Here is a 27,081-nt window from a genome sequence, read left to right as displayed (position 1 = left end):
TGTTAAAAATGTTGAGTTTCTCAAAACAGAGTCATAATTTTAAGAAAAATAACCTAAATCTAAATAAAAAAGTGACACGAATCTGTCAAACAATAAATCAGAGAAGTTAAAAAAAAAAAACTCTGAGAAAAAAAAAGGAATTATTTAGGAGAAATGTTCAGGATTTAACAATAAAGTCTCAAAACTTAAAAAAAAATCTGGCAAAAAAAAATTGAATTCTATATAAAAAAAAAATCAATGCCACTAAAAAAAGTCTGAACTCTGTAATTACCCAGAATCCTTAGAAAAATGTATAAAAAGTAAAATTTACTTATTCAGCCTCTAACTCCAAACTGAAAGAAGAAGAAGTCTCAGAAAAGTTTCAGTTTTTCTTAAATAAAAAAAGTCAGATTTCCAACACGTTGGTCTAAACTCTGACTCTAAAGTCCACCAGCTGAACCAGCACCGGCTCCTCTGTGGCTCTGATCCTCCTCTGAAAACTCCTGCAGGTCTGGACTCAAACTGTAAATGTGTGAGATTCTTCATGTTCCTCTTCGCTCCTCAGACTTTAGATCTGATCTCTCTGTTTGATCTGAAACCAGGAGACCGTGAAGATGGAAACAGGATCTGGATCTGGGACCAGGATCTGGATCTGGGACCAGGGGCAGGTTAAAGTGGAGCGTCGAGTGTTTCAACATCCCCGCTGAGTGCAGACGACACAAACGTCTCATAAAGTGCAAACGGACGAGGTTCTCCCCTCACGGCGTCAGACCGGCTGAAGCTCCGGGTAAAACCACCAAGACCAGAGACCAGAGACCAGAGACCAGAGACCAGAGACCAGAGCATCCTCAGGGCCTGGTCCCCCTTTAATGGCTCTCTATCACCACAGGCTCGTACCCCCCGGCCGACACCCTGCAGAAACACACAGAGTCCAGCCAGCCGTCAGGAGAGGAGAGGAGGAGAGGAGGAGAGGAGGAGAGGAGGAGAGGAAACAAGGAGAGGAGGAGAGGAGAGGAGAGGAGAGGAGGAGAGGAGGAGAGGAGGAGAGGAAACAAGGAGAGGAAACAAGGAGAGGAAAGAAGGAGTGATGGAGGGTCTCACCTGTTCCCCAGCCTGATGCCGCTGAGCGCCGTGGTCCCGTCTCTGCTGACGAACAGACGCAGGTTACTGTCTGAAAACACACACACACACACACACACACACACACACACACACACACACACACACACACACACACACACACACACACACACACAAGGTTAGCAGCTGCTGACAGGAACCAGGACCCCCTGAGACCATAAAGGAGGACTGGGGTCAGATCTTGGACTGATCTGGATCCTCTCCTCTACCTTCAGTGTTGTTGATGTCGGCGAAGTTTTGGCTCTGGACGATCTTCTCCACGATGTCGTCGGCGTCGATGCGCGTGTCGTTGACCCAGGACGGGTGGCTCTCCACCGAGTCCTGCTTCCTCCTGAAACAGAACCAGAACACGTTCAGGGACCAGAACCCACAGAGTACTCCTCAAACCAGGACTTCTCTCCGTCTCTCTGTACCTGGGGGGTCTGTTTGGAGGAAGGACCGGTCTGGGGGGCCTCGGCGGTCTCTCTGGACGTCCGGCGTCCTTGTCCCCGTCTGTGGGCGTGTCGGTGGTGAAGCCCAGCCCCCCTGAGGTGCTGCTCCCCGTGGAGGTGTTCCTGCGGTGCGTCAGGTCCGACAGGCTGGAGGAGCAGGAGTGCTCCGTGCTGTAGCCTGGAGGGTGGGGACAGAAGTTAGGGCGGAGGGTGGAGGAGCTGAGGGTGGAGGAGCTGAGGGTGGAGGAGCTGAGGGTGGAGGAGCTGAGGGTATTGATGATTAAAGACACTGACACTAAATAAAATCCTGTGTTAACATTTAGTTGAACTAAATCTTCATCCCATCTGTCAATAAAGCCTGCCACCGCTCTACTTCACCTCCTACAACATCAACAGCCCACCAACTTTCCATGCACCTGTGGCTAACCTCAAGTTTTACAGCCCAGGGAAGATAACTACATCTACAAAAAGACTCATCTGGAAGAAAATACTGATTTTAATTCTGTGTGGATGGATTCATTTAACTGACAACGTGCTGGATTAAAATACATGACTGATATGTGGGAAGACGTTAGCAAACAACAAGAAATGATGAGATGAGAGGAGCAACATTATCTATATATGTTATCAAATTCAAGATTTTTTTCCAAAATAATAAAAATTTTGAAAATTTATTAAATTACAAATTGCAAAAATTGTTCGTAATTATTTTGGATTTCAAAATGTTTTTAACTTATTCATTGTAGTCGGTCACATATTTTTATTAGATTTTCTGTTATTGATGTTTGTACAGAAAAGGAAAAGACACTTTAGATATGCTAAACCAAGGGTCTTCAACCTGTGGCTCTGGAGCCTTATGTGGCCCTTTGACTCCTCTGCAGCGGCTCCTTGTAGCTTTAAGAAATATTATTGAAATAAAGAGTTTTATTTTCATTTTTCTTACAGAGGGTATTAATTATAACAGCACAGACAATAAGTGAAATCAAATATGTAACATTTAGTACTAAAAATGAACCACCTCTTAAATAAAGCTTTTAACCTTTTCTGATTTTTTGCAGTTTTTTTAGATTTTTTTTTTTCATTTCAATTTTTTGGCATTTTTGCAAATAAGTAGAATTCCATATTTTTTTTAATTTAGCATTTTTTTTTGTTACATAAACCCCATTTTTTTTTGCTATTTTTGGAAAGTTTTACAATTTTTGGGACATTAAGCAAAATTTTGAAATTGCATTTTTTGGGGGGGGCAAATTTTTGACATTTCAGCAATTTTTTTGAAATATTAAAATTTTTGCATGTTTTGAATTTTATTTTTTGATAAATATATTTTTTTTTTATTTCCTTAAATTTGAAACTTATTGAAAATTCATAAATTTTGCAAATGTATAAAATCTATGACATTACAAATTTCTTTTTTTTTCCTCAAGTCTGTAAATTTATTAAAAATAAAAAACCAAGAAATCACATGGACAATTTTATTAACACAAAAAACTTCTCTTTTAGATAATTATTCACTAGGTTATTCACTTTTTTGTCTTTATTTAAAAAATAAAGTAGATTTTGTGGTTTCTGGTTGACTTTAATCCAGCTGAGCTGAGGATAAACGGCTCTTTGAAAGTAAAGGTTGCAGATCTATAGCCTGTTAACCTGCACACTGAGTCCCTGAGAGTAAACAAACCTGTATTTATTCTTCTGATGTTTATAAACTGCAGTTTTTTTTTTTTGTGTTTTTTTTTTTATTCAATTTATTTCGAACATGAGGTCAAAGTGAAATTTCTGTCAAAGACAGAAACAAATACAAACAAACAGACATTTTCTAATCACATATTCGAAAAGGAGTGGGATGAAGTATAAACTTATTAATTCCCACCCTAAACTGCAGTTCCTCAGAGAAACAGTAGGAGGAGCCATCCCCTGCGCTGATGGATCTGATTGTTCCACATCCTTTAACTTCACCTCCTCTAAAGAGACGTCGTCTCCTCGTCTCCCTCCTTAAACCTTTTTTATCTGTCAGCTGTAATCCTGACCCATCACGCCTCAAACCCTCCCTGAAGCCGGGCAGGTGGAGGTGTTACCTGAGATCTTGCTGTGCTGGCTGGCGTAGCTGGAGTTTCGAGAGTGACCGGACTGAAAAATCTCTGCAGAGCCGGACTGATTCCCCTCGGGCTCTTCGAGCAGACCTGGAGACGAACACAGAGAATAAAACTCTTTAATGAGCTCGTTACAGTCTGGTTTCTTCTTCAGGGTCGTTAAATCTGCAGATTAAAACTTTCTGTCTCAGTGTGACTCCTCACAGTTTATCGTCTGCCTTCTCTCTGTCATAAAACCATAAATACTCTCAGACTTTCACAGCTCTTGGCTCAGACCGGGCTCTGGATCCTGGGCGTAGAAAGGTGTTTTGGATCAGAACTCCTCCGTGCTGTAAATGACTTCACTGTTTCAGGTTGTTTTCCAAGTTTAGACACAAACCACATTTTCATTTTTCACTTTTAATCCCAAACATCAGCGGCTGTTTCCATGTTTGGGAAACTCATGACCGCAGATTTCTGAAGAACTCGTTTTGGCTCCGACTGAAACACATCTGGACCTAGGCTCGGTTTGCTGACATCTACGAGTCTGGACTTCAGACATCAGAGCCTGCAGCGTCACGCTTCACGCTCTGATGTCTCTGATGTCACTGAAGTTAGTTTCTACCTGAGCTGACGATGGACGGCCGAGGCTTGGCGGAGCGACCCAGAGACACGCCCCCAGCCGGCCCCGGCTCGGCGGTCCCCTCCCCCTTACAGTCCAGCTGCAGGGTGTGCTCCCGTCCGGGGATGGAGATGGACTTTGCTGTGCTGGGCGGCCTGGGGACAGAAAAACAGGACGGAGCAGATTAAAGCTGCTCTGTTTGGTTTGGCTCCACAGAGGAGATTCATGGAGACGGGAAAGAGTCAGAGCAGGAGGAGAGAGGAGGAGAGAGGAGGAGGAGGAGGAGGAGGAGGAGGAGGAGGAGGAGGAGGAGGAGGAGAGTTCAACAACCAGGAAATAACAGCTGATCAAAAACTATCACGTTGGTCTGAGCCTCAGTCCGCTCAGGATGAGTCTGTAGGTTTCTCTTTTCTCTGTGATAACAAACGGTTTCTCTGGAGAAACAGATGAAAATCGTTAAAATCAGGATGTTTGATGTTTGTGTTGGATTAAATGAAAACTCTTTTTGATCTGACTGATCCTCATTACACCGTCACAGGCTGATGACATCACAGCTCACCTTGCCCTTAGGTAACGCCTGTCTCTTATCCTGAGGAGGAGGGAGGAGGAAGAAAGGAAGGAAAGGATTTAAGATTTAAGGACGCTGAAGAAGGAAAGGAAAGGAAAGGAAAGGAAAGGAAAGGAAAGGAAAGGAAAGGAAAGGAATAATAAAGGAAGATAGGAAGGAATGCAAGAGGGGGAATGAATGAAGGGAGAAAAGTGGCAAAAAAGAAAGTAAAGAATGAAAAATGATATGAAAAAATAAAAAGGAATGAAAAGAAATAACAGTGGAAGACAGAAAGGAGAAAGGAAGGAAAGAAATTGATGAAATTATGGAAGGAAAGGAAGGAAGGGAGAAAGTTAAAAAAAATGAAAAGGGAAAGGGAGAGGGAAAAGAAAGGAGGAAAGGATTTAAGGATTAAGGAAGGACAGAAAGAATAGTGGAAGAAAAGGAGGTAAAGAAGGGAGGGAAAGAAAGACAGAAAGAAATAAATGAATGGAAAGCGAGGAAAAATGAAAGGAGGGTAAGGGGAGAAAGGAGTAAAAAAAGGATGAAAGGATAGAAATTTAGAAAGGAAAGGAGAAAGAAGGTTGAAAGAAAAAAGGGTAAAGAAGGAAGGAAGGATGAAGGAAAGAAAGGCTAGAGGATAGGAACGACTGGGGAGATGAAATTAATGCAGGAAGGGAGGAAATCAGGAAGGAAGAAAGGAAGAAATAAAAAGAAAAAGGAAAAATTAAAAAGAAAAGCAAAACATAAAAGTAAGGAAGGACAAAGGAAAAACAGGAAGGAAGAAAGGAAGGAAGGAGAAAATAACAGAAAAGGAAAAAATAAAGGAAAAAAGAAAAAAGGTAAAAAGAAAAAAATGGAAAAAAGAAAAAAGGTAAAAAAGAAAACATCAGGAGAGGAAGAAAGGAAGGAGGAAAAACAAGGAGGAAGAAAGGAAGAAATGAAATAAGGAAGGAAGGAAAGAAGGAAGGAAGGAAGGAAGGAAGGAAGGAATGAACAGACAAATGAACGAACGAACGAAAAATGAAAAGAAAAGAAAAAATGATAAACTAAAAAGAGAAGGAAAACATAAGACAAAGGAAGAACAAAGGAAAAACAGGGAGAAAGAAAGTAAAGAAGGAGAAAATGGGAAGGAAGAAAAAAAACAGAAAAGGACAAAAAAAGGAAAAAAAGAAAAAGGTAAAAAGAAACATCAGGAGAGGAAGAAAGGAAGACATTAAATAAGGAAGGACAAAGGAAATCAGGAAGGAAGGAAGGAAGGAAGGACAAAATAACAGAAAAGGAAAAAATAAGGAAAAAGAAAAAAAGGAAAAAAGAAAAAAGGAAAAAAGAAAAAAGGTAAAAAAGAAAACATCAGGAGAGGAAGAAAGGAAAAACAGGAAGGAAGAAAGGAAGAAATGAAATAAGGGAGGAAGGAAGGAGAGGAAAAAGGAAAAAGGTAAAAATAAGGGAAAAGAAGAAGGAAAAACAGGGCAGGAGAAATGAAGGGAGTAAGGAGGAAGGAAAAAAGTGTAGCCCCAGATATTTCTGATCCTGGATCCTGAACTCTTTTCCTGATCCATGTCCTGACTTTAATCTGGTTTATTTTTCCTCTGACGTGTTTTTAACTCTCACATTTTCCCATCCTGATGAATCTGTTGATTTACAGTCGTCAGCTGAAGAGATGATGAGTTGTTGAGTCCAGAGTGAGTTTAGAGAGGAGACGTATTCAGATTTTCTCTGCTTTGGTTTGAGACTTTGACAGGAAACATAAAAGTTCACATCATTTAAAAAAACCAACATGATTCATGAATAAATTATTAAAAACACTCACGTTTTGAAGCAGGGGTCTCCAGACAGCAGCGTCATCCCGATGATCACCTTCAACAAACAAACAGAGACAAACTTCACTCTCTGACTCTCTGACTCTCTGAGTCTCTGACTCTCTGAATCTCTGACTCTCTGACTCTCTGACTCTCTGAATCTCTGACTCTCTGAATCTCTGAATCTCTGACTCTCTGAATCTCTGACTCTCTGACTCTCTGACTCTCTGAATCTCTGACTGTCTGACTCTCTGAGTCTCTGACTCTCTGACTCTCTGAATCTCTGACTCTCTGAATCTCTGACTCTCTGAGTCTCTGACTCTTTATTTTATGATTTCAGTTTCCAAAGCAAAGAGCAGAGAGGACACGCTCTGAAACAACCAATCACCTGCCTCTGATTTTACCACAGGGATCACCTGAAACCCTGACGTTAGCACAGATTAGGTCCAGAGGAGAAAGTCTGGGAACCAAAGGTCTGAAAGAGTCTGACCCACTTCCAGCTCCAGAGAAACCAGAACCAACACGTTTCAAACATTTTTAATGATGAAGGAAATCTGCTGCAGGGACGAGTTCCCGTAACGCTCTCTGAGGAATGACATGACTAAACTCTTCATGACTCTTCTGGCTCGCTGTTTCAGTCTGCAGTGTGTGGTCACGGCCTCTGGGGGGCGCTGCAGGCGCTCCTCTACCAGCTTCAGACGAGCAGGTTTTCACCCAGACGTGAGGAGGACAGGATGATTTATTTTAATCTTTAGTTTAATCTGTGAGCACTTTGAAGGATCCTCACAGCCTCCACCCTGAGTTTCCCTTTCCTTCTCCACCTCCACAGATTAATTATTGATTTATTGATCCCCAGCAGCTGATTGATGATCAGTTTAAAGCTGGAGTTTCACCTTTCCCCCCTGACTGACTGTGCAGAGAGCGCCCGATCAATGAAAGGTCACAGAGAGGTCACAGTTAGTGTCTCTGACTGTTTTCTGACTGTTTTCTGACTCCGTCACCTTCAGGATGGAGTTATCCTGCCGTGTGTTCTTGGTGTCGTAGCCCTCCAGCAGGCAGCAGCGCACGGTGGAGCCCGAACCCGCAAACTCCGCCATGTTGAGGTCGGTGAAGCCCAGCTGAGGGAGACAAGGAGAGTTAAACCCTGATAGATAGACGCTGATATCAGCTGATAGACGGGCTGATGATTCGTGACGGGATTACTTCGCTAAAAAGAAAAGAAAAGAAAACAGTAAACAAAGAAAGGAACAAAATAACTAAAATAATGTTGAGCCTTGTTCTCTGTGGTCTGGGTGTAAGTCCCTGTGTTTTAAAGTGCGTAACGCCTGAAACACAATAAGTTTATCAGAAAACAAAGGTTATGAAGGGAGGAAGTCGTGTGGAGGACCAAGAGGAAAGAAGGTACCCAGGAACAGTGCGGAAACCTTGGACTCCTGTTGTGTTATAAAGTAGATTAACAGCCAAGAAAAGGAGTGAACAGCTCTTTAAAGGAGGGAAAAGAAGTTAAACTGTGGCTGTAATCTGTGGGATCTGTCCCCTTGTCCCATCCTTGGATTCACACACCGTGGAGCAACAAAGGAGCCCAGACTCAGGGTGAGATCCATGTTTTTCTCACCTAAAGTATTTTCTTGGTACACCACAGTTTTTCTTTTGATCAATCTTTTTCTCTTTTTGGACTATTTTTCCTTTCCTTTGTGGAGTTTTGAGCCCAGACTGCAGGGGGAGCGTGGAGGTAGGGATGGGAATTGATAAGATTTTGTTAATACCGATTCCCTTATCACTTCCTGTTGTGAGTTTTCTTGGTCCAAAAAGTATCTTTACAGGTTTTCTGTGTCAACAACATTTAATTGAGTTTATACTGTAAGTGAATAAAATGTAATTGGTCCCTGAGTCTGGATATTTTGGGGCATAATTAAACAGAAACAGGTCAAAATTTCACACAATGTGACGTTGATGTTCTGTGTTGTTATATATTAATAACTCAAGTAGGCCATCTAGTGTCTCAAAGTGATTACAGCAATAGTTTAAGTTGTTTGGAACCTTTCCGTCAGCCATTAGCCTTTCATTAGCCTGTTAGCTTTTGACATTTGAAATTCTCAGTATTTTTTACAAAGAGTTGATGCGATATGTTTCTGTGATGAAAGTTGAAATTCTATTCTGAAGCTGAAGTTATACTGATGTATGCTAACTGCTAGCATATCAATGCAGTTTCCCATATACGTTAGCATCAAGCTTGTGCTGTTTTGTTATTTTGGTAAATAAGGTGATTTATACCATGTTGAATGTGCTGAATATGAATCTCCTGAGAGAGAGTGATGAACATTTCTTTATGAAGTCAGTTCTTCAGGAAAACTTCAAGCTGAAAATCCTGAATCAGAGTTTTCTTGGGAAACGTTAGCTAACTGCTAAGCTAAGCTAGCTGCAGCAGACTAGTCGACGTAAGGCCCGGTGGCTCCGGCACAATGTAAAGAATTGATAAGGGAATCATTAAGCACAAAGGCTAACGATATCAATGGATTGAAACATTTCTTATCGATTCTCAACAGGAACCGGTTTTTGATTCCCATCCCTACACGTAGGTGAGAACGGACTTTTCTTTTGTTGGAAAATCCCTGTAACATGGACAGTTTTCCTGGGAGTTGTAGTTTTCATTAGAGGGTTGTTTGGTGGTAATTTCAAATTCATACAGACTCAGTTTTGAGCAGCATTTGGTGGTTTTTTTGTTTTTTTTTGTTATTGAAACATCTGCTGACTCAAACACTGAAAGAAGGTCGGGGAATTGAAATAAAGATTTTTGGTTTGCAATGATTAATGTTTGGAGTATTATTTGTCAGAAGAGCGGGAGAGTTTAAACTGTTGTTGTTACATGTCTGAAAGTTTATGATGTTAGTTTTAGAAGTTGTTCTCTCGTCTTTGTCAGTTTCTTGTCATTTTTTTTGTCTCTTTTTCGTCATCTTTGTATTTGGAGTGGATCATTACTTTGTATGGTTCATTTGTTGGTCATGGACACCAAACTTTTTGTGTCTTCATTGATATTTTTACTACTTTTTCTCCTGTGTTTGTCTGGAGATCCTACATGTAACCATGGCTGCATTGTTTACATGTGAAATCAGCTGTTAGCAGCCTGTAGCATGTCAATGCTAACTGGTGCTAGGCCAGATGTTTCCCACAAGGTGAGGAGAAGGAGGTGAGGACGACGTGCTGGTTCTCAGCTGTGAGCTAAGAAGTGCCGACATGGACCTGTCCTTCCATCCATTGTTATTGGGAACGTAAGATCTATCTCCAATAAGATGGACGAGCTAGCTGTGCTAACCCAGCGACAGAGGGAATACCAGAGGGCAGAGTAGCATCATGCTATTCACAGACATGGCTAACGGAGCTAACAGCAGACAGGATCCAGGAGACAGAGACTGAACGGACGAACACGTTTTGGGTCGGTTTGGGGCTGAGGTGGTGTTTGTATTAAATCTTCTTCTATCCTATCTCTATGGTTAAATCTGGATTTAAAAAACCTGAAAGCTGGCCTCATTTTGTACTTTTGAAATCTTAAAGTAAGTTTTTGTAGCGTACCCGCCTCGGTGCCTCCACGAACCGAGCGTGTTGGTGTTTTAAAGGTCTTGGTTGCTCCCTGACCTCCTCCTCCTCGCTCCTCACAGCCTGAGACTCCTCCGATGGGACCCTGCCCTCCTGACCTTAATCACTGAAACAAAGCCGGCAGCTTCGGCCTTTGTTCGAGCGACATTCGCCGTGTTTTTCTAAACGCCGTCTGCAGCGCTCTCAGGCTAAAGGTTCCCGTCCTCCATTCTTCAGGTTTCCCTTTCTCCACGCCGCTCCTGTTTGCTTAGGTGTGTGTCTGAGGAAGCGACCTCTGAGGAGGGAAGCGGGTAAATTTAGACGGGGGAAATCTAAAAGCAGACACGAGGCGAGCAGAGGAAGCACTTCCTGTTGCATGCATGCATCCACGGAGAGGTGACCTTGGCGTTTTAGTCGCTCGCCGTGACTCATTCATGAGGAGCGCTCACGGTTACGGTCAGAGGAGCTGCCAGGATGTTTTTCTGACTTAATGTGAGAGTTTGAGTTTACAGTCCCACCCTGCAAACCCCGAGCTCGCCAGCACGCCGAGAGAAACGCTAACATCTACAGGAAGAGGATCAGGGTTCACAGTCTGGATGAGCGTGAGCGGCGAGGGCGCTTACCTTCGAAAACGCCTTCCCTCCTTTGAGCTCCTGCAGAGAAAACAGGGAGACCAGGAGTGAGTCCATTTTTACATCACAGAGAGCTCAGATTACAGGGCGCCGCCGCCGCCGCCGCCCCACACAGTCCAAATTACAGGTCTGGACCACACTCGTGGGTCCCTCAGAGCGTGGCGGCGAGGCGGCGTTCACATGGGAGGTTCAGCCTCGAGTCTGCACCAAAATACCTCCAGGACGAGTTTGTGAGGAGGTCTGTGAACAGTCTCTGCAGAGACGCTGCTGTTTAGGACGGCGTTTTGTGACGTTAGCCGCACAAAATACAGGGTCAGATCACCAACTCAGGAGCTTCTAAACAAGTGTTTACGTCTGATTTCAATCAAAAACTGTTTCTGGGGCTTAATATGAGCCACAAGTCCAGAAAATCGTCTCATTTTAAGACTGATCGACAGAAATGACGCCCGAGTGGTGTTTCTTGAGGCTAATGACAAAATCATCCAATCATAACGCAGCATTTCAGTTCAAACTGTCCAATCAGAGAGCCTCACAGGAACAGCTTCACCTCCATCAGCTGACACACTTCATGAAGCTGACTTCACCTGCCGATAACACCAAAACTACCAGGTGATCAGCTGACTGAACTATCAAACCTACGAAGACTCATCGCCACATTAACCTAACAAGTCCACAAAAATGTCTTTGAGTTGTTTGTAAAGATTAAAAATTTCAAGACACTCATAGTGAAATCTATTTCACCTCACCGGCAGATTTTTTACTCTTTACAAACAATTCAGGCATCACTTTTGGCTCCTAAAGACGTGAAATAAGAAGAACTTCTCTTCATTGTTTTTTTTTCTTTGTTGCATACAAATACAAAAATAATTAAAAGATATAAATATATGCATCTGCTCACACATTCATGGTATGATATAAAGGTGTATCTACATATACACATAAATCTGCACACATATATTCATGTATTTACATATATGAATACACCAATACACACACTACACAATTGTACATATACACATACATTAAGTTAAATAAAAAATAAATAAAAAAAGATAAATATGAAAATAATAAAAAAATAAATAAATAAATAAAAATATAAATAAATAAATAAATAATAAAAATAAATAAATAAATAAAAATAAATAAATGAATAAAAATAAATAAATAAATAAATAAATAAAAATAAAATAACAATAAATAAATAATAAATAAATAAATAAATAAAATAAAAATAAATAAATGAAAATATAATGCAATAAAAAAATAAAACAAAAATAAGAGAAAAATACAATTTAGATATTAATAATATGACAATATTCTATAAATGGTTGCCATATTGAATGAAACATGTTAATCTTTCCACTCAGGGTGAACTTGATTTTCCCTATTTATAAGTGTTTCATTACATCATTCATGAAAGCTTGATCAACTGGAGGATTGTCTTACAAACATTTTTTTCTTGAATTAAGACATAAACACTTTTAAAATTTTCTGTTTTTGCAGAGCAAAACACTGAATACACCTGCGTAGGTTTTTCCATTTGGCGTGCCAGTTCAGGGCGGTAGTTCAGTCAGCTGATCACCTGGTAGTTCTGGCGTTATCGGCAGGTGAAGTCAGCTTCATGAGGTTTGTCAGCTGATGGAGGCGTGACGTGTTTTAACTCTTTTAAACCTCATTTGCCTCAGTCAAAGACATTAAAATAAAATAAACAAGTAAATAATGATACATAATTATAATAATTATAACATAAAAATGTGTTTTTCCGTCTTTTCAACAAATTTTGAAATATGTTTTAGGCCAAAATGCTACGAGGCTAACGTTGTTTTGGCTGTTTGAAGCTCAGGGAATAGATTCGTTTATTGTTTTAAGACATTATCCTTACTACAGGCAACTAAAATGAGACATTTTTCTGGACTTTTCAGGTGAATATAGCTCATATTAAGTCTGATGAGACAATTTTGACTACGAACCAAACACAAACACTTGCTTGGATTTTAGTTTTTGCAGTGTACAACACCTACACTGTTAAAAACTGAAATCTTATCAAGTGTTTTTGTCTGATTTTCAGTTAAAAATGTCTTTCTAGGCTCAATGTGAGGCATATTTACCTGCGCAGTCCAGAAAAATGTCTGATTTTAAGTTGTTCAAAGACCAAAATGAAGTCTGAATTACTGTAACAAGCAAAAATAAAATCTGCCAATGGGACAAGAGAAAAGTTTCTTGTATTAAGACTAGTGCTGTCAGGAGATTAAAAAAATTAATCAAATTACTTACAAGGTTTGTAATTAATCTTATTAATCGTATTTTAATCTCATATCTGCTTAAGGTCCCCAAATAAAGAATGTGAATTCTAGGACATTACAAAACTGTAGAGCATGACTGATCAAATGAAAACATGAAGAAGAGAAGATTTCTAAATACGCTTTTTGTTTCTTTTTTTTCTGCCAATATTAAAAATTAAAAAAATTAAAGTTTGCTGCCATTAACATCAATTCCATTGCAACCATTTACTGCGTCTATAGAAGTAAATTTTATTTTTCAGCAGAGGGAGGCGGGGTCTGGTGGAGCCTGTCAATCAAAATCCTGCTTGTAAACTACTGTGGGTGAGAGCGGTGTGCTCTTTGGACGAGAGCTCAGCATGGATATGAGGAGAAGATGTGAGATGACAGAGACACAGAGAGACGCTACGAGTCAGAAAAGAGCGGCGCCATCGTGAGAAAAGACGACAGAGATCATGGAGAGGATCAAAGGATGGAGCGCCCCAGATGAACGCGATCAAAAAAGTTTGATTTGTCTGTTTTTGGATCAAAAACAGGAAGAGAGACATTAAAGAGGAGAGTCCACTCTTCTTAGGTAGTTTTGGTGTTTACGTTCAAGATGCTCTGAAAATGGCAGCTAATGAGTTAATCTTGCGTAAATTTAATAACCCATTAATTTGAAATGTAATTAATTAATCTAACTTGTTAAAGTCACAGCCCTAATTAAGACATTATTTTAGTTTCAAGCAAATTTTCAAGCAAATTTCTCTCGTCCCATTGGCAGATTTTTTTTACTCGTTATAAGCAACTCAGACCTCATTTTTGTCTTTAAATAACTCCAAACGAGACATTTTTCTGGACTGAAAAGTTTAATGTAGCTCATATCGAGTCTAATTAGGGTTGTCACGATACTAAAATTTCCAACTCGATACCGATACTCAGGAAAATATTCGATACTCGATACTATTTCCGATACCACAAGGATAAAAAAAAGAACCCAATATTTAAAAGAAACATTCTTATTAAAAAAAAATGCAAGTATAACCTCTGTTGCAACATGTAACAATTAACAGTACCACACACACAACAAACAGTTGTGTAAAAAGAAAGTTTCAGGCCTGAGCACACACTGAAGACATTTTTACCACATTTTGCCTGATTTATACACTGTCCACTAAAAATAGCCCTGAGACCCACTTATGGGCCTCCAGCCACAGGTTGAGAACCACTGCACTAGTAGATTGTATTTGAAGCTTGTATCGATAGTATCGATACTTTTGAAAGTGAGTATTGTATCCGGATACAACATTTTAGTATCGATACTTTTTTAAGTATCGATACTTTTGACAACCCTAAGTCTAATAAGACATTTTTTACTTAAAATAAGAAAAAAATACTTGATGAGGTTTCAGTTTTTGCAGGTTATTGTCAGGGTAAAGAGGAATAATCTCTCGTCCTGGAGGCTGGAAATGTTTGGTATCAGATCAATGCATCAAGTTTCTGTCTACATTAAGGATCAGCAATAAAACGTCTTTGTTCAAAGACTCTGAAACTAAGGAGAAGTAGCAGGATCTTATTTCTTAGCTTAGCACGAGTTATCTGTTTCAGACTGGGGGCTGGACTCGTACCTTCCGGACCGACACCCTGCAGACAGACGGGTCCAGGACCCCGGTGTGAGGGTTGGCGCTCATCTTGGACACGAAGGTGAACCTCTTCCTCCAGCGGACGCAGTTCTCCTGGACCTCCTCCCTGCGAGGAGCGAAAACAGGAACACATGAACCTCTGGATGAACATTTTCTGCATTATTTGTGCTCTCCATGAATTAGTCATTATTTTTAGGATGCCTTTCTATTTCCACCAGCTCCTCCGTCTGCGTCTGGAGCTGCAGACTTCATGATTCACTCTGTTGTGTGTCAGTGTTTACGTCCACAGGCCTCTGCAGACACGCTAACTGATCATTTTCCTGCTCATGTTCTCAGAAAGCACAGCACATTTCTCCAGTTATGTCATCGTGTCTGGGCCTCGTGAGCAGGACATCCACTGAGAAAACATGAGAGCAAGTTTTTCCAAAGCTAACTGGATTATAGAGATGATTCCCCTGGCTCCTGACACACAGCACGCTCCATCTTACATTTCTGTTATCTCAAAGTCTGTTCCCCTCCAGGATTTTCTCCTCGTTAAGAAAACACTGTGGAGGAAACGTCAGACAATGGTCACCAAACGCTCTGCTGGTGTTACAGCTCAAAGTGTCCGAGCATCCTGAGCAGCGAGGGTGGGAGCAGCGCCGAAACAGAGCGCGGGTCGCTGATCTGTTTGTCTCCAAAAACAAAAGCTGCCGTGATCGACGGCTCAAAGCATTCCTGAGACGAGTCCTGGAGACACCTCAGAGGAGAAGACGAGGATATGTGAGGTATGTGCTCGCCAAGACGACCTCGTTAGTTCGATCTGTAAACATGACCTCAACAAAACAAGACCCCCACTGAAATATGACGCGCTGCAGACTTTAACATCACCTGTAAAGTGATGCAGGAGCTCTGACATCTGATTGGTTAGCGAGATTCAGCCATCAGAGAGTGTACGGTCTGCTGCATCTTCTAACAGTTTGTGGTGTTGTTTGAGATCACAGACTTCAGGTGTAACTTGCACACGTCGTGCATGCACTCCTGAAAACTTCCAGGTGGTTTTGAGTTCAGATGCATGAGGGAAAACTGGAAACCAGGTGTGCATTAATTGCTTTTTGCTCACCTGATCCAGACTGTCAGTTTTGCAGGGACTCCAACCTGCAGAAACTGATTCATGATTCAATTTCAAAACTACCTGTGGAGTACCCCAAGGATCTGTTATTGGACCATTATTGTTCACACTGTATATCAATGATTTCTGCAAAGTCACAATTTTTTTAAATACATAATTTTTGCGGATGACACAAACTGAGTCTGTTCAGGTAAAAACTTAAAGAACCATCGATTGGCATTGAACGTGAGCTGGAAAGTCTCAAAACTTGGTTTGATGTAAATAAATTATCCCTTAATGTTAAAAAAAACGAAGTTCATGGTTTTTGGAAATCAAAATGAAATAAATGGGGAAATTACAGTTAAAATCAGTAATGTTTGCATCGAAAGAGTTTTTAAAACCAAATTTCTTGGGGTATTGATTGACAGTAGATTAACATAGAAACATGTTGATTACACAAAAGGTAAAATTTCAAAGTCAGTTGCATCCTGTCAAAATCCAGATATGTTTTAAATTACAAGGCATTGAAAATAATCTATAATTCACTTATTGTTCCTGACATGTCTTACTGTATAGAACTCCCTAATATTGTCCGAAAAGATAACTAAGGACATTTTGTCTTTAATTTTTGTTCGTTTCAGTTAGTTTTGTGAACACAAGATACAGTTTTAGTTTACTTATCGTTTTTGTTTTCTTTTCTAGTTTTTATTAGTTTGAGTTAACTGCAATGTGTTTTAAATTTTAGTTTTCCTTTTTTCGGTATCGTTTTAGTTAACTATTAAAACCTTCGTGTAGCGTGAAGTAGGGATGGGTACTGAATGAGGTACTCTCATAGGTACCGACTGAATTCTGTAAAAGGATCAGGTACCGATTCACGTAAAGTCAAAGGGTACCATGTTTAGTAACTAGGGATGTCCTGATATTACATTTTCACTTCCGATACGATACTGATACTGCAGCATTGAGTATTGGCCGATACCGATATTAATCTGATACAATATCAGCATTAAACATGCATACTTTTTTTACTTATTCTGTAGCAATTCTGTCATTTTAGAAAAGGCTTGATAAAGTGATATTATTCAAACAAAGAACAGTCGTCAGCAACAGTAGGTATGAGGAAAAACTGACCCATTTATTATTAACCAATGGGGAACAGAAAATTTAACATTAAACATAAGAATAACTAGTAATTGAATAAAATAAAGAATAAATTAGAAGACCCAGAAAATAACCTAAATAAATCAAATAAAAATAGCAGGAGCAGAGTCTGGAATGGACTGATTATATCGGAGATTTTAGATGCATTCCGATACGATACCGATAGTTGTTTTTTTGCTGATATCGGACCAATATCCAATATCAATATCGGACTGGGACACCTCTATTAGTAACCTAAACGCATCGTTGTGACTGTGAGGGAGTGGAAGAGTAGGAGATTTTCCTACTTGACATGAACACAACATTGCAAAGTCATATATTGAAGAATAAATATGCTAAACTGAAATATATATATATTTATTTCATTGTGAAAAAAAATCATATTCATCAAGACATAAACACAAAAAGTACCAAAAATTGGTACCGTTGAGGTAAATAATACCAAATGGTTAGCAGAATGTGGCTAACACTAGCAGAGCTAGCTCCACCAGCCTTCAGTCCTGTGCTGTTAGCATCCTCTGGAGCAGAGGTGGCGTAAACCAATTATTCTCCGTCTTTTACAGATTTTTTTGAGCAATGATAGAAAAATCTAAAGGTTGTCGCCATTTTGACGGGTTAGAAATTTACTATTAATTCACTTCTTATTTAATCAATATTTTCTCTTTCTGCCCAATAAGCAATATAATTGGCCTGCATTGTAATGTTACAAGTTGCATTTGGGTCGGTTCTGTGATGACATGCTAAAATATATAATTCATATTCATATTTTCTCTCCAGTTTTGATTTTCGTTTTTCCTTTTTTAAGTTCAGTGTATGGAAACCTGATTTGTTATAAGTGTAAAAGGAGATTTTACTGTTTTATGTTTTCTTAAAAAAATTCACTGAGCAGACTACAAATCTTTTATACTCTCTTGTCTTTATGTGCATGTTTAATATTAAAGTAATCCAAAATTATACGCAATCAGTTACATTACTTTAATATTGTAATAATTAAAAAGTTATAGATTATATTTTTTAACAGCTAACTTGAAATTGTACTGGATTACATTTTTTAATTGAGGGATCAATATTCATTTACCTTTTTGGCCTACCTATAAACTTGTTCTCCATTTATAGAGGAAACCGCTACAACATGACATCTGTGACTGTTTACATCCAGGTAGTAGAGCGCTGTAGCATTAAACCCTCAGCTAGTGGATGGAGGCTGCCCTACAGCTCCATGTGAGGACTTTCCAAGCCCACAGTAACCCAAATATTTACAGTCCTGTTAACCAGCTGGGAACTCTGTGCTGTGGTGGTGTCCTCCTGTAAAGACGTGGGTGTCCTGAAATTATGAGTGAAAGAAACTGAAGATAGCATTAGCCACAGAGCTAAACCCAGGCTTTGAAACGACAGACCACAAACTGATTGTTTGATAATTAAAAACCTGTGGAGTTACTTTGGTCTGACGCTAACTGACGTCCGTTCACAGAGCCCACACCTTAACCGAGGACAGAAATACACCGAGCATCTCTGACGGGTTATTTTTACATAACTACACCAGAGGCTTTAAATAAAAACAAAAACAAAGTGAGGACACGTTACAGCGTTATTACCGGCTCAGTGATGACCGTCATTTTGTTCACCACACACTCAGTTAAACACCGTCCCTTTAAGACACACTGTAATTTAATAAACGCCCTGAAAAAGTTTCTCCCAGTTTAAATCACAAACAGCCTCTCTGGAGCCGCTCCACAAACTCGCTGAGAGACGGACTCTGAGCGAGGAGACAAATGTCTGTGGAGTCCTAAAAACAGCGTGACGCCTCCTTAATCCTCCACATGTAAATCACAGATACAGAGCTTCACAGCTCCTTACAGCTCCTCACAGCTCCTCACTGCTCCTCACAGCTCCTCACTGCTCCTCACAGCTCCTTACAGCTCCTCACAGCTCCTCACTGCTCCTCACAGCTCCTCACTGCTCCTCACAGCTCCTCACTACTCCTCACAGCTCCTCACTGCTCCTCACAGCTCCTCACTGTTCCTCACAGCTCCTAACTGCTCCTCACTGCTCCTCACAGCTCTTCACAGCTCCTAACTACTCCTCACAGCTCCTCACTGCTCCTCACAGCTCCTCACAGCTCCTAACTGCTCCTCACAGCTCCTCACTGCTCCTCACAGCTCCTCACTGCTCCTCACAGCTCCTAACTGCTCCTCACTGCTCCTCACAGCTCCTCACTGCTCCTTACTGCTCCTTACAGCTCCTCAGAGCTCCTCACAGCTCCTCTCAGCTCCTCACTGCTCCTCACAGCTCCTCTCAGCTCCTCACTGCTCCTCACAGCTCCTCACAGCTCCTAACTGCTCCTCACAGCTCCTCACTGCTCCTCACAGCTCCTCACTGCTCCTCACAGCTCCTAACTGCTCCTCACTGCTCCTCACAGCTCCTCTCAGCTCCTCACTGCTCCTTACAGCTCCTCAGAGCTCCTCACAGCTCCTCTCAGCTCCTCACTGCTCCTCACAGCTCCTCTCAGCTCCTCACTGCTCCTCACTGCTCCTCACAGCTCCTCACTGCTCCTCACTGCTCCTCACTGCTCCTCACAGCTCCTCACTGCTCCTCTCTGCTCCTCACTGCTCCTCACTGCTCCTCACAGCTCCTCACTGCTCCTCACTGCTCCTCACAGCTCCTCTCAGCTCCTCACTGCTCCTCACAGCTCCTCACTGCTCCTCTCTGCTCCTCACAGTGTTACTGTGGAGAGTCAGACCTGATTGTTTTGTTAGATCCTGACTCTAATTTAAAGGGAGGATGCATCAAATGTCAGAGAAACACTTCAGCCTGACACAGAGAGTCTGAGACGTGTTTCCAGGGGACAGGAATAAGCTGTGCACGAGGCTGAGACACGTTTGTTTTTCCACTAAAATAAAACATAAATGTGTCTCATTTTCCAGCAGAGCTGACTTTAGCTGACTAACCTCATGAGTCACAGACCGAGGAGCACAAACACGTCCAGCTGCAGCAGGTTTTAGTCTCAGTCAGAAACTGGGGTTACCGTCTGTGCAGGTTTCGTTTGGAGCCTCTTCTCTTCAGGGTCAGGGTCAGGTAAGGCCAGTGTTTCTCCATCCTGGTCCTGGGGACCCCCTGCCCTGCTTGTTTTAGATGTTACCCTACTCCAGCACACCTGATTCAAATGAATGGCTCGTTATCAGGCTGAGCAGAGCTTGATAACGAGCTGATCATTGAATCAGGTGTGTTGGATTCGGGTAACATCTAAAACATGCAGGGCAGGGGGTCCCCAGGACCAGGACTGAGACACACTGGGTAAGGGTAACCTTTCTGTGCATAAACCAGGTTTAAAGTTAATATGCAGAAGTATAAACCCTAAGCCTGGCGGTGTGGTTCGTATGGTCCTCAGATCATGTTGTTTATGGGCTGATTGTTGTTGTTTATCACAGAGAAGCTACTGAGAGGAAGGAGGAGATACAATGGAAAACGATGCTGGTCAGCGGACCAATCACAGGGCTCGATGCTCGTGGTCTGACTTCTTTCATTGCATAGTTACATTTCTTAAGAGGAGCGTGTCAGGCTGCGTGCACAGGCGTCTGCAACAGAAAAAAAACTGCGATTTCATGCAGAAGTATGAAGCAGGAAATCTAAAGATGAAATCTGACACAAAGAAGCTAAAAAATCTTCTTCAAATTTCCACCATCAGACTTCAGGGTCGACTGTTTATTATTTAACTCGATTAGAAGTTAAACTTCCGTAAAGGAAAAAAGAGAAAAAAAGAAAGAAAAGAAGGAAGAAAAAAAGAGAAAAAAAGGGGAAAAAGGAGAAAACAAAGAAAAAAAGAGAAAACAAAGAAAAAAAGAGAAAACAAAGAAAAAAAGGGAAAACAAAGAAAAAAAGGGAAAACAAAGACAAAAAGAGAAAACAAAGAAAAAAAAGAGAAAACAAAGAAAAAAAAGGAAAAATGAAGAAAAAATGGAACACTAGAGAAAAAAAAGTAAAAAAATGGGAAAAAGGAAGAAAAAAAGGGAAAAAAAGAAAAAAAGGGAAAAGGATAAAAAGTAGGAAGAAGAAGAAAAAAAAGAAAAAAAAAGAAAAGAAAGAAAAAAAAAGGGAAAAAAAAGGGAAAAGTCAAGGTCTATTTGTGTCGAAGTTATGTTTAAAGAAAACAGGATAAAAGTAGTTTAGTTTCTTTGTTCATCATCCTCCACGAGCCAGAGCGAGCTCCAGCATCAAACAGACGGAGCTAATGATGTACAACAAAGAGAAACACACACACACACACACACACACACACACACACACACACACACACACACACACACACACACACACACACACCCTCTATAGTCCTCACCAGCTGCTCCTAACACCTCCCCTCCCCCTTCATTACCATCTTCTCCTCCTCTATCTGTTTATGCAGTGAGATTTCAGTCACTTCTCCTTTTCTTTAAACCTCTTTAAGCTTTTCTCACTTCAGTCTGATCGAACCACTTCACCAACACTCTCCATCTGAATTCAATCATTTATTAATTTATTAATTTATTTAGACAGTTATTTATTTAGTTATCAATTAATTAATTAATTAGTTAATTTATTTATTAATTTATTCAGTTATTTATTTGTTTTTTTGTCAATTTATTTTTTGGGGTGGTATATATTTTCTTTTGTTTTGCAAGTTTTACTTTATTATTATTTATTATTTTTACATTTATTATTTCCTTTATTATTTTAGTAGACTGGTTTTAAATAAATAATAGAAAAAAACAAAATCAGTGATCACTATATGAGTACATTTTTACGTATCTTTATTAACCTGTCTCAGTTGAAGGCTGTTTTGGTTTGGTGCTCTGCGAAGACCTGAAGCTCAAACCAAACAGAAAGTCTGATGACTTTTGGAAGCTTGTATTTTCAGTGACTGTTTTTTTTCTAAATTGTATTTATTTATTTTAAATCATGAGTTTTAGTTGTGTGTTGTTCCAAAAAATTAGAAAAAGGAAATTCAAGCATGGTACTTTTTGATTTGTAAAATATCTGAAAACTATGATTTCATTTTAATTTTTCCTCGTACCATACTGATCCAGAATGCAAAGACTTTGTACTAAACCTAACTGCAAAGTTTGTGGACAATTATCCTAAAGTAAAGTTTTGTGAAGTACATACCACTTCAGAAAAAATGAAAGTATCAAACAGACGCTTTTCATCATCAGAGGTGTGAGAGTAAAAATCAGTCAGAGATCAGAGGTTTGATAACGTGGTGAAATCCTGAACTCATTCAACCCCAAACCTTCAGAGCTCCTCACCACGAGGACAGCCAGCAGGAGTTTATCTACACGGAGGGAGTTACAACACTTACTGCCATTCATCCTCTTCTCTCCCTCTCTAAACCTGGAGGAAAACAATCATTCCCATGGGGTCTGAGATCTGATGTAACACCAGGCCCTTCCTGAGCTCCTGTGGTTCCTGATCATCAGTGAATATGTCAAAGTTTGCTCCAGCAGCTCCGTGTTCCTGTCCTCAAACTGTGGATTAAACCTTTAAACTGATGTTAGTGTGAAGCTAAACCCACTGACCCTCTGGACCAGAGGAGGAAACTGAGGATTCTGCTCCTCCTCTGTTTGAGCCTGGAAACAAGAGAGCTCCTCACACACACACACACACACACACACACACACACACACACAGACTGTGTGTCTCTTATCAGGACCCACACCACTGGTCCTGCAGCGTGTAACAGGGAGCGCTCTCAGACCACATTCCTCAGTCCAGATGGCTTTGTTCAGGCTCCATGGAAACCTCACACTCCTCAAATCCACCGCCGCCTCCGCCACCGCCGCTCTGCCAGCAGCTCAGCAACACGCTCGTTATGTTTTACAAGCTCTGAGAGGTTTCTGCTCACCTGCCTCCTTCAGATTTCTCCTGCTCGCTCCTTACAGCAGTACATGTTGGAGTTTTGATGGAGGAGGAGGTGTTAGACAGAAATCTATCAGAGGAGATCCAAACAGACTCTGGCTCTGGTTTCTGCAGCTTGATTAACCAAACTCCATATTTTCTAATCAGCGTCAGCTTCAGGAACTCCACGTCTAACGCTTTCCCAATCCAGAGCTGTATTCACAGGAAGAATTGACCCAGGAGCGCTCAGTTATCATCTGTTCATCATTTTCACCAATCTTTCAGACGTGGACAGAGTCAGAGATCAACCTTATGTAGATTCAAACCTGTGAAGACCTGTTAAACGTGTTTTTCTACTTCACAGGTTATAAGAAAGTGATGGTATTACACTTAGAGTACTGTAGGTCACAACTCGAGATCTCCTCATCCTTAAAGGGACAGTTCAGTTTTTTTGAAGTGGGGTTGTATGAGCTCTATGTGACCACTAAGGACATTAGATACAGTAGAAAGTTGTCTCCTCTCCCTCAGTAAGACACAAACTTTAATCGATGGTGACGAGGAAATAGGCGCTAACAGGGACAGACGGTACCAAATTCAAAGGCTATTTTCTCTGCCTACAAGAACTCAAATCAAAAAGTAATACCACAGTCTAAGAGTACGATACATAAAATATTTTTTAAGTGCATTAAGTCTTCGGAAGTATAAACATTTATCTGGACCTAACTAACTGGTCATTTATCCTTCCGCGCAGCGCTAGTACGCTCCGTCCCCCCTCCTCCTTTCAGCTGTAGGGAATATAAAAAAGCTATGCTTCGGGCGCCGGTTGTAGCCTCGTGTAAGTTTGATCAAGTATCATAATTCTTTTGTCCCAACTAGGAACTCTTGTCTGGACTGAAGAACCTTGAAGGTGGAACGTCTTCAAGAGCCCCATCAAATCCAGTCGTCTCCATCAGATCAGGCTCAGTGTTTGATTTCTAAGATCTGTGACGACTAGGGATGGGTACCGAATTAGGTACTTTTATAGGTACCGACCAAATTCAGTCAAAAGTACCGGGTACCGATTCACGTGGAACCAAAAGGTACCATGGGAGTGGAAGAGTAGGAGATTTTCCATGCTGGACATGAACACAGCATTACAAGGTCATAAATTGAAGAATAAAAATGTTATATTGAAAAAATGTAATATTTTATTATTAAACAAATTAAGATTTTTTACCACATAAACACAAAAAAGTACCAAAAAGTGGTACTGTTGAGTACTGGTACCCATTGCCAGGTATCGGGCATCAGTACCATATCATTTCAAATGTGAAAGGTTCCCATCCCTAGTGACAACAAACAACTTTGAGCGACTTCTATATTTATAAGTCCAGATTTAGACAGGCCCTTTTTAAGTCGTATCAGTCTGTCAGGGATGAATCTGATTGCCCCCCCCATCAGTGAGTCACTGGGTTGGTTGTGCTGTGAAACAGACCTGGATAAACACACACGCTGAATCTTCCTACTGGAGAGATAAAAATGTTCACTGACTCCAACGACGCGTCGTCTTCAGAAACTCAGCAGAAGTTTAAAGTGTGACGTTTCCATATTTTGGATTCCGACATGAACTCTGTGAGAGTTCATGAAGACGATGGTCTAGTTTGGCGCCCAGCAGCTGAAGCAGGTCACCGTGACAGAGGAGCTGATCTGAGCGTGACACGCTAACGCCTGCAGAGGACGACTGACACAAAGAGCGCCATTGTGCATGTTCTTTCCATGCATTCATCCTGCAGACATCATTTTATCATGTTATGAGCTACGGTTACACCACATCAGAGCTAACATCTGAACTCTGAGCGACTCTACACTCAAACAGCATCCTTCAGACGGAGGACTGACAGCTCAGCAAGATTTAAACACCATCCAGATTCCAACCACAGTCAAAACTTTTCAATGTCCCCAGGAGAATACAGCAAAGTGAGCTCATCCTCCAAACCTCAGAGCAAAAACATCAACCAGAACACAAGCTGGAGAAGATCAGAGGTCTGAAAGTAATCCAGTTACTGAAGCCTGGCCCAGACCACAGCACCAGGCCAAGAGTCAAAGACAGAGTTATCCAACAGGACTCATGTCAGGACATGTGAATACACAGCGACCAGGAGCCACAGAGCTGAGAAACAGAGGATGTAAGTCTGCAGAAACAGCCACAGAGAGGGAAGAGGCTCCAGACAGAGTTTAAATCAGGAAGAGGAAAACAGGAAGTGAAGACGTTTTTCTCCTCAGAGACTCAGAGGAGAAACAGAGAGAAGCAGTGACTGCTCTCAGCTGCAAACCAAACAGGGAAGCTGAGGTTTTCAGGTGACCCACAAAACCACAAAACCACAAAACCACAAGGACACCAGGAAGAAGGAGGGGGGTTAAATCTGAGTTTACAGCATTCAAACCTCAGGAAGAATACGGCCCTGGGGATTTAAGCCACTGCTTTACGGAGGCTTTGTTTCACCTGGACTAGTTTCTTCTAGCACAACACTTAATCATAGTCTCAAAGACTTCTTTGAAGCTGCTGCAGAAATTCTCAGGGTGAGCATCATGTGTGAACGCAAACAAAGTTTTATCTTAACTTTGGTCAAACCATTTCCTGTTGCATGTAGCATTAACTTAAATGTAAATCATGTTGCTTTCATCATAAAATTGATCCATGATACTCTGTTTAACATCACATAGTGGTGTCACAGCAGGGTTTATGTAACATACTGAACAATATGCTAATGAGGCCGTGATGTCACTGGTTTCAGAGGATTTGCAAATCGCTCTTAAAATTAGCCATGAGAGCAGCTGTGTTTCCAAAAAATCATTCTGGAGTTTGTTTTTAATAAACTTTGTTCAAAGATCTGTTTTTGGTAGTTTGTTTTTGTTTTCCATTCTGGAATGTTTCATGTCAATTTTGTTATTCTAAAAATTCTAGAACTTATTTTTTCAAAAATTCCACTCCGGAATCTGTTCTCACTAATTTCATTCCAGAATACTTGTTATTATTTTTGTCTTCCTTAAGTTAATCATTCATTTCCAGGTTTTATTCTATTATTATCTATTAAGTATTGTCTTCTGGAATTTGTTTCCAGAAATTTAAATCCAAACTTTTAAAAAGTTTGCGATTTCAGTTCACCAAAAAATGCTGAGCATGTGTCAGTAAACGCCATGTAAAACAGATCTGCATAGCCAATTTTATTTTAGTTTAAAAGTAATTTTTCTAGATAATAAAAAGCTGCCATAAATCTCCAAACAGGCAGAAGGCAGGTCCAGAGTTTGGTTTTCCAAGTGTCTCTTATGTTTTGTGATGTACTAAAATTTAAACTGAAGCTCTGATCGTTTCTCTAAAACAAACTTCCCTGATTGAGCCCCCCTCCCCCAGCATGTGATGATCCAACATGTCAGAAACGCCATGCTGGGATCCTTATCTCCCGTCCTGGCCGCTGAGCTTCTGGGGGCCTCTGTCCCAGCAGAAACACAAACAGCAGCCGGGCCGGGCCGGGTCTCATGGAGGGCTCAGATAAACAGAGGGCGCAGAGTGCTGAGGGAGCAGAGCGGACAGTGACGTAAGGCTGGACCCCGGCGGCTGAGCCAGGAGGGGGCGAGGAGTCACACAGGAAGTTGGTGGAGCCAAAGGTCTCCAGGTCGATACTCGCTGACATTAACAACCTTTGAACCATGGTGTGGCCCACATCAGAGGAACCCTCCTCCTTCCTACCTGAGTACTCTGTGTTTGAGCTGAGAGACTCTGACCATCAGTTTCCACGGGAATCCCCCCGAACTGAGGAGGAAAGATTACGATAACCTGGAGAGGAACCAGAGGAGTCATGTCCAAAACACCCACACACCCCAAACACACACATACACACACACACACACACACACACACACACACACACACACACACACACACACACACACACACACCTCCCTTCCCTCCCCATCCCACGAAACACACACTGCTGGAAAAGTGAGATGAAAACAGGAAACAGCTGTTGTGAAGCCGCTCGTCCCCGTTGATCCCTAACTCTTCTCCTCATCTCCTGCGTGGACTCCTTCCTTCCTTCCTTCCTTTTCACTCGTCTCTGCTCACACAGGACAAATGTCAAACCTGGCTTACATCACACACACACACACAGGAGTGTTAGCGTCAGAGAAAGTGTCCCTATCATCGCCTCAGAGAAACTCTGAGCACAGGGACATTTGTCTGATAAGGTAGCGTTAGCACAGAGGAGGTCCAGGAACGCTTCCTGCCTG

The 27,081-nt window shown here is 41.2% G+C and overlaps 1 protein-coding gene across 2 annotated transcripts in view; it reads right to left on the bottom strand.

Moving 5' to 3' along the window:
* Positions 1–222: 222 nt before the first annotated feature.
* The window catches only part of eeig1a (estrogen-induced osteoclastogenesis regulator 1a), a 41,177-nt gene continuing 14,318 nt past the window's right edge, over positions 223–27,081 (bottom strand). For both annotated transcript variants that reach the window (XM_074671318.1, XM_074671319.1), the window contains 10 exons: positions 14,679–14,799; positions 10,784–10,813; positions 7,589–7,705; positions 6,599–6,645; positions 4,242–4,393; positions 3,623–3,727; positions 1,533–1,728; positions 1,329–1,450; positions 1,081–1,150; positions 223–891 (listed from right to left, as the gene is read on the bottom strand). In XM_074671318.1, coding sequence (XP_074527419.1) covers positions 846–891; positions 1,081–1,150; positions 1,329–1,450; positions 1,533–1,728; positions 3,623–3,727; positions 4,242–4,393; positions 6,599–6,645; positions 7,589–7,705; positions 10,784–10,813; positions 14,679–14,799 — 1,006 coding nt within the window. In that variant the 3' untranslated portion in view covers positions 223–845. The remainder of the gene's footprint in view (positions 892–1,080; positions 1,151–1,328; positions 1,451–1,532; positions 1,729–3,622; positions 3,728–4,241; positions 4,394–6,598; positions 6,646–7,588; positions 7,706–10,783; positions 10,814–14,678; positions 14,800–27,081) is intronic.

This window comes from Halichoeres trimaculatus, unplaced genomic scaffold (assembly GCF_033239565.1).
Source record: "Halichoeres trimaculatus isolate MK-OKI-2021-1 unplaced genomic scaffold, fHalTri1.1 fHalTri1_scaffold_5, whole genome shotgun sequence".
NCBI lineage: Eukaryota > Metazoa > Chordata > Actinopteri > Labriformes > Labridae > Halichoeres > Halichoeres trimaculatus.
Note: the sequence above shows the minus strand (reverse complement) of the source record. Positions and strands in the feature narration are given on the sequence as shown.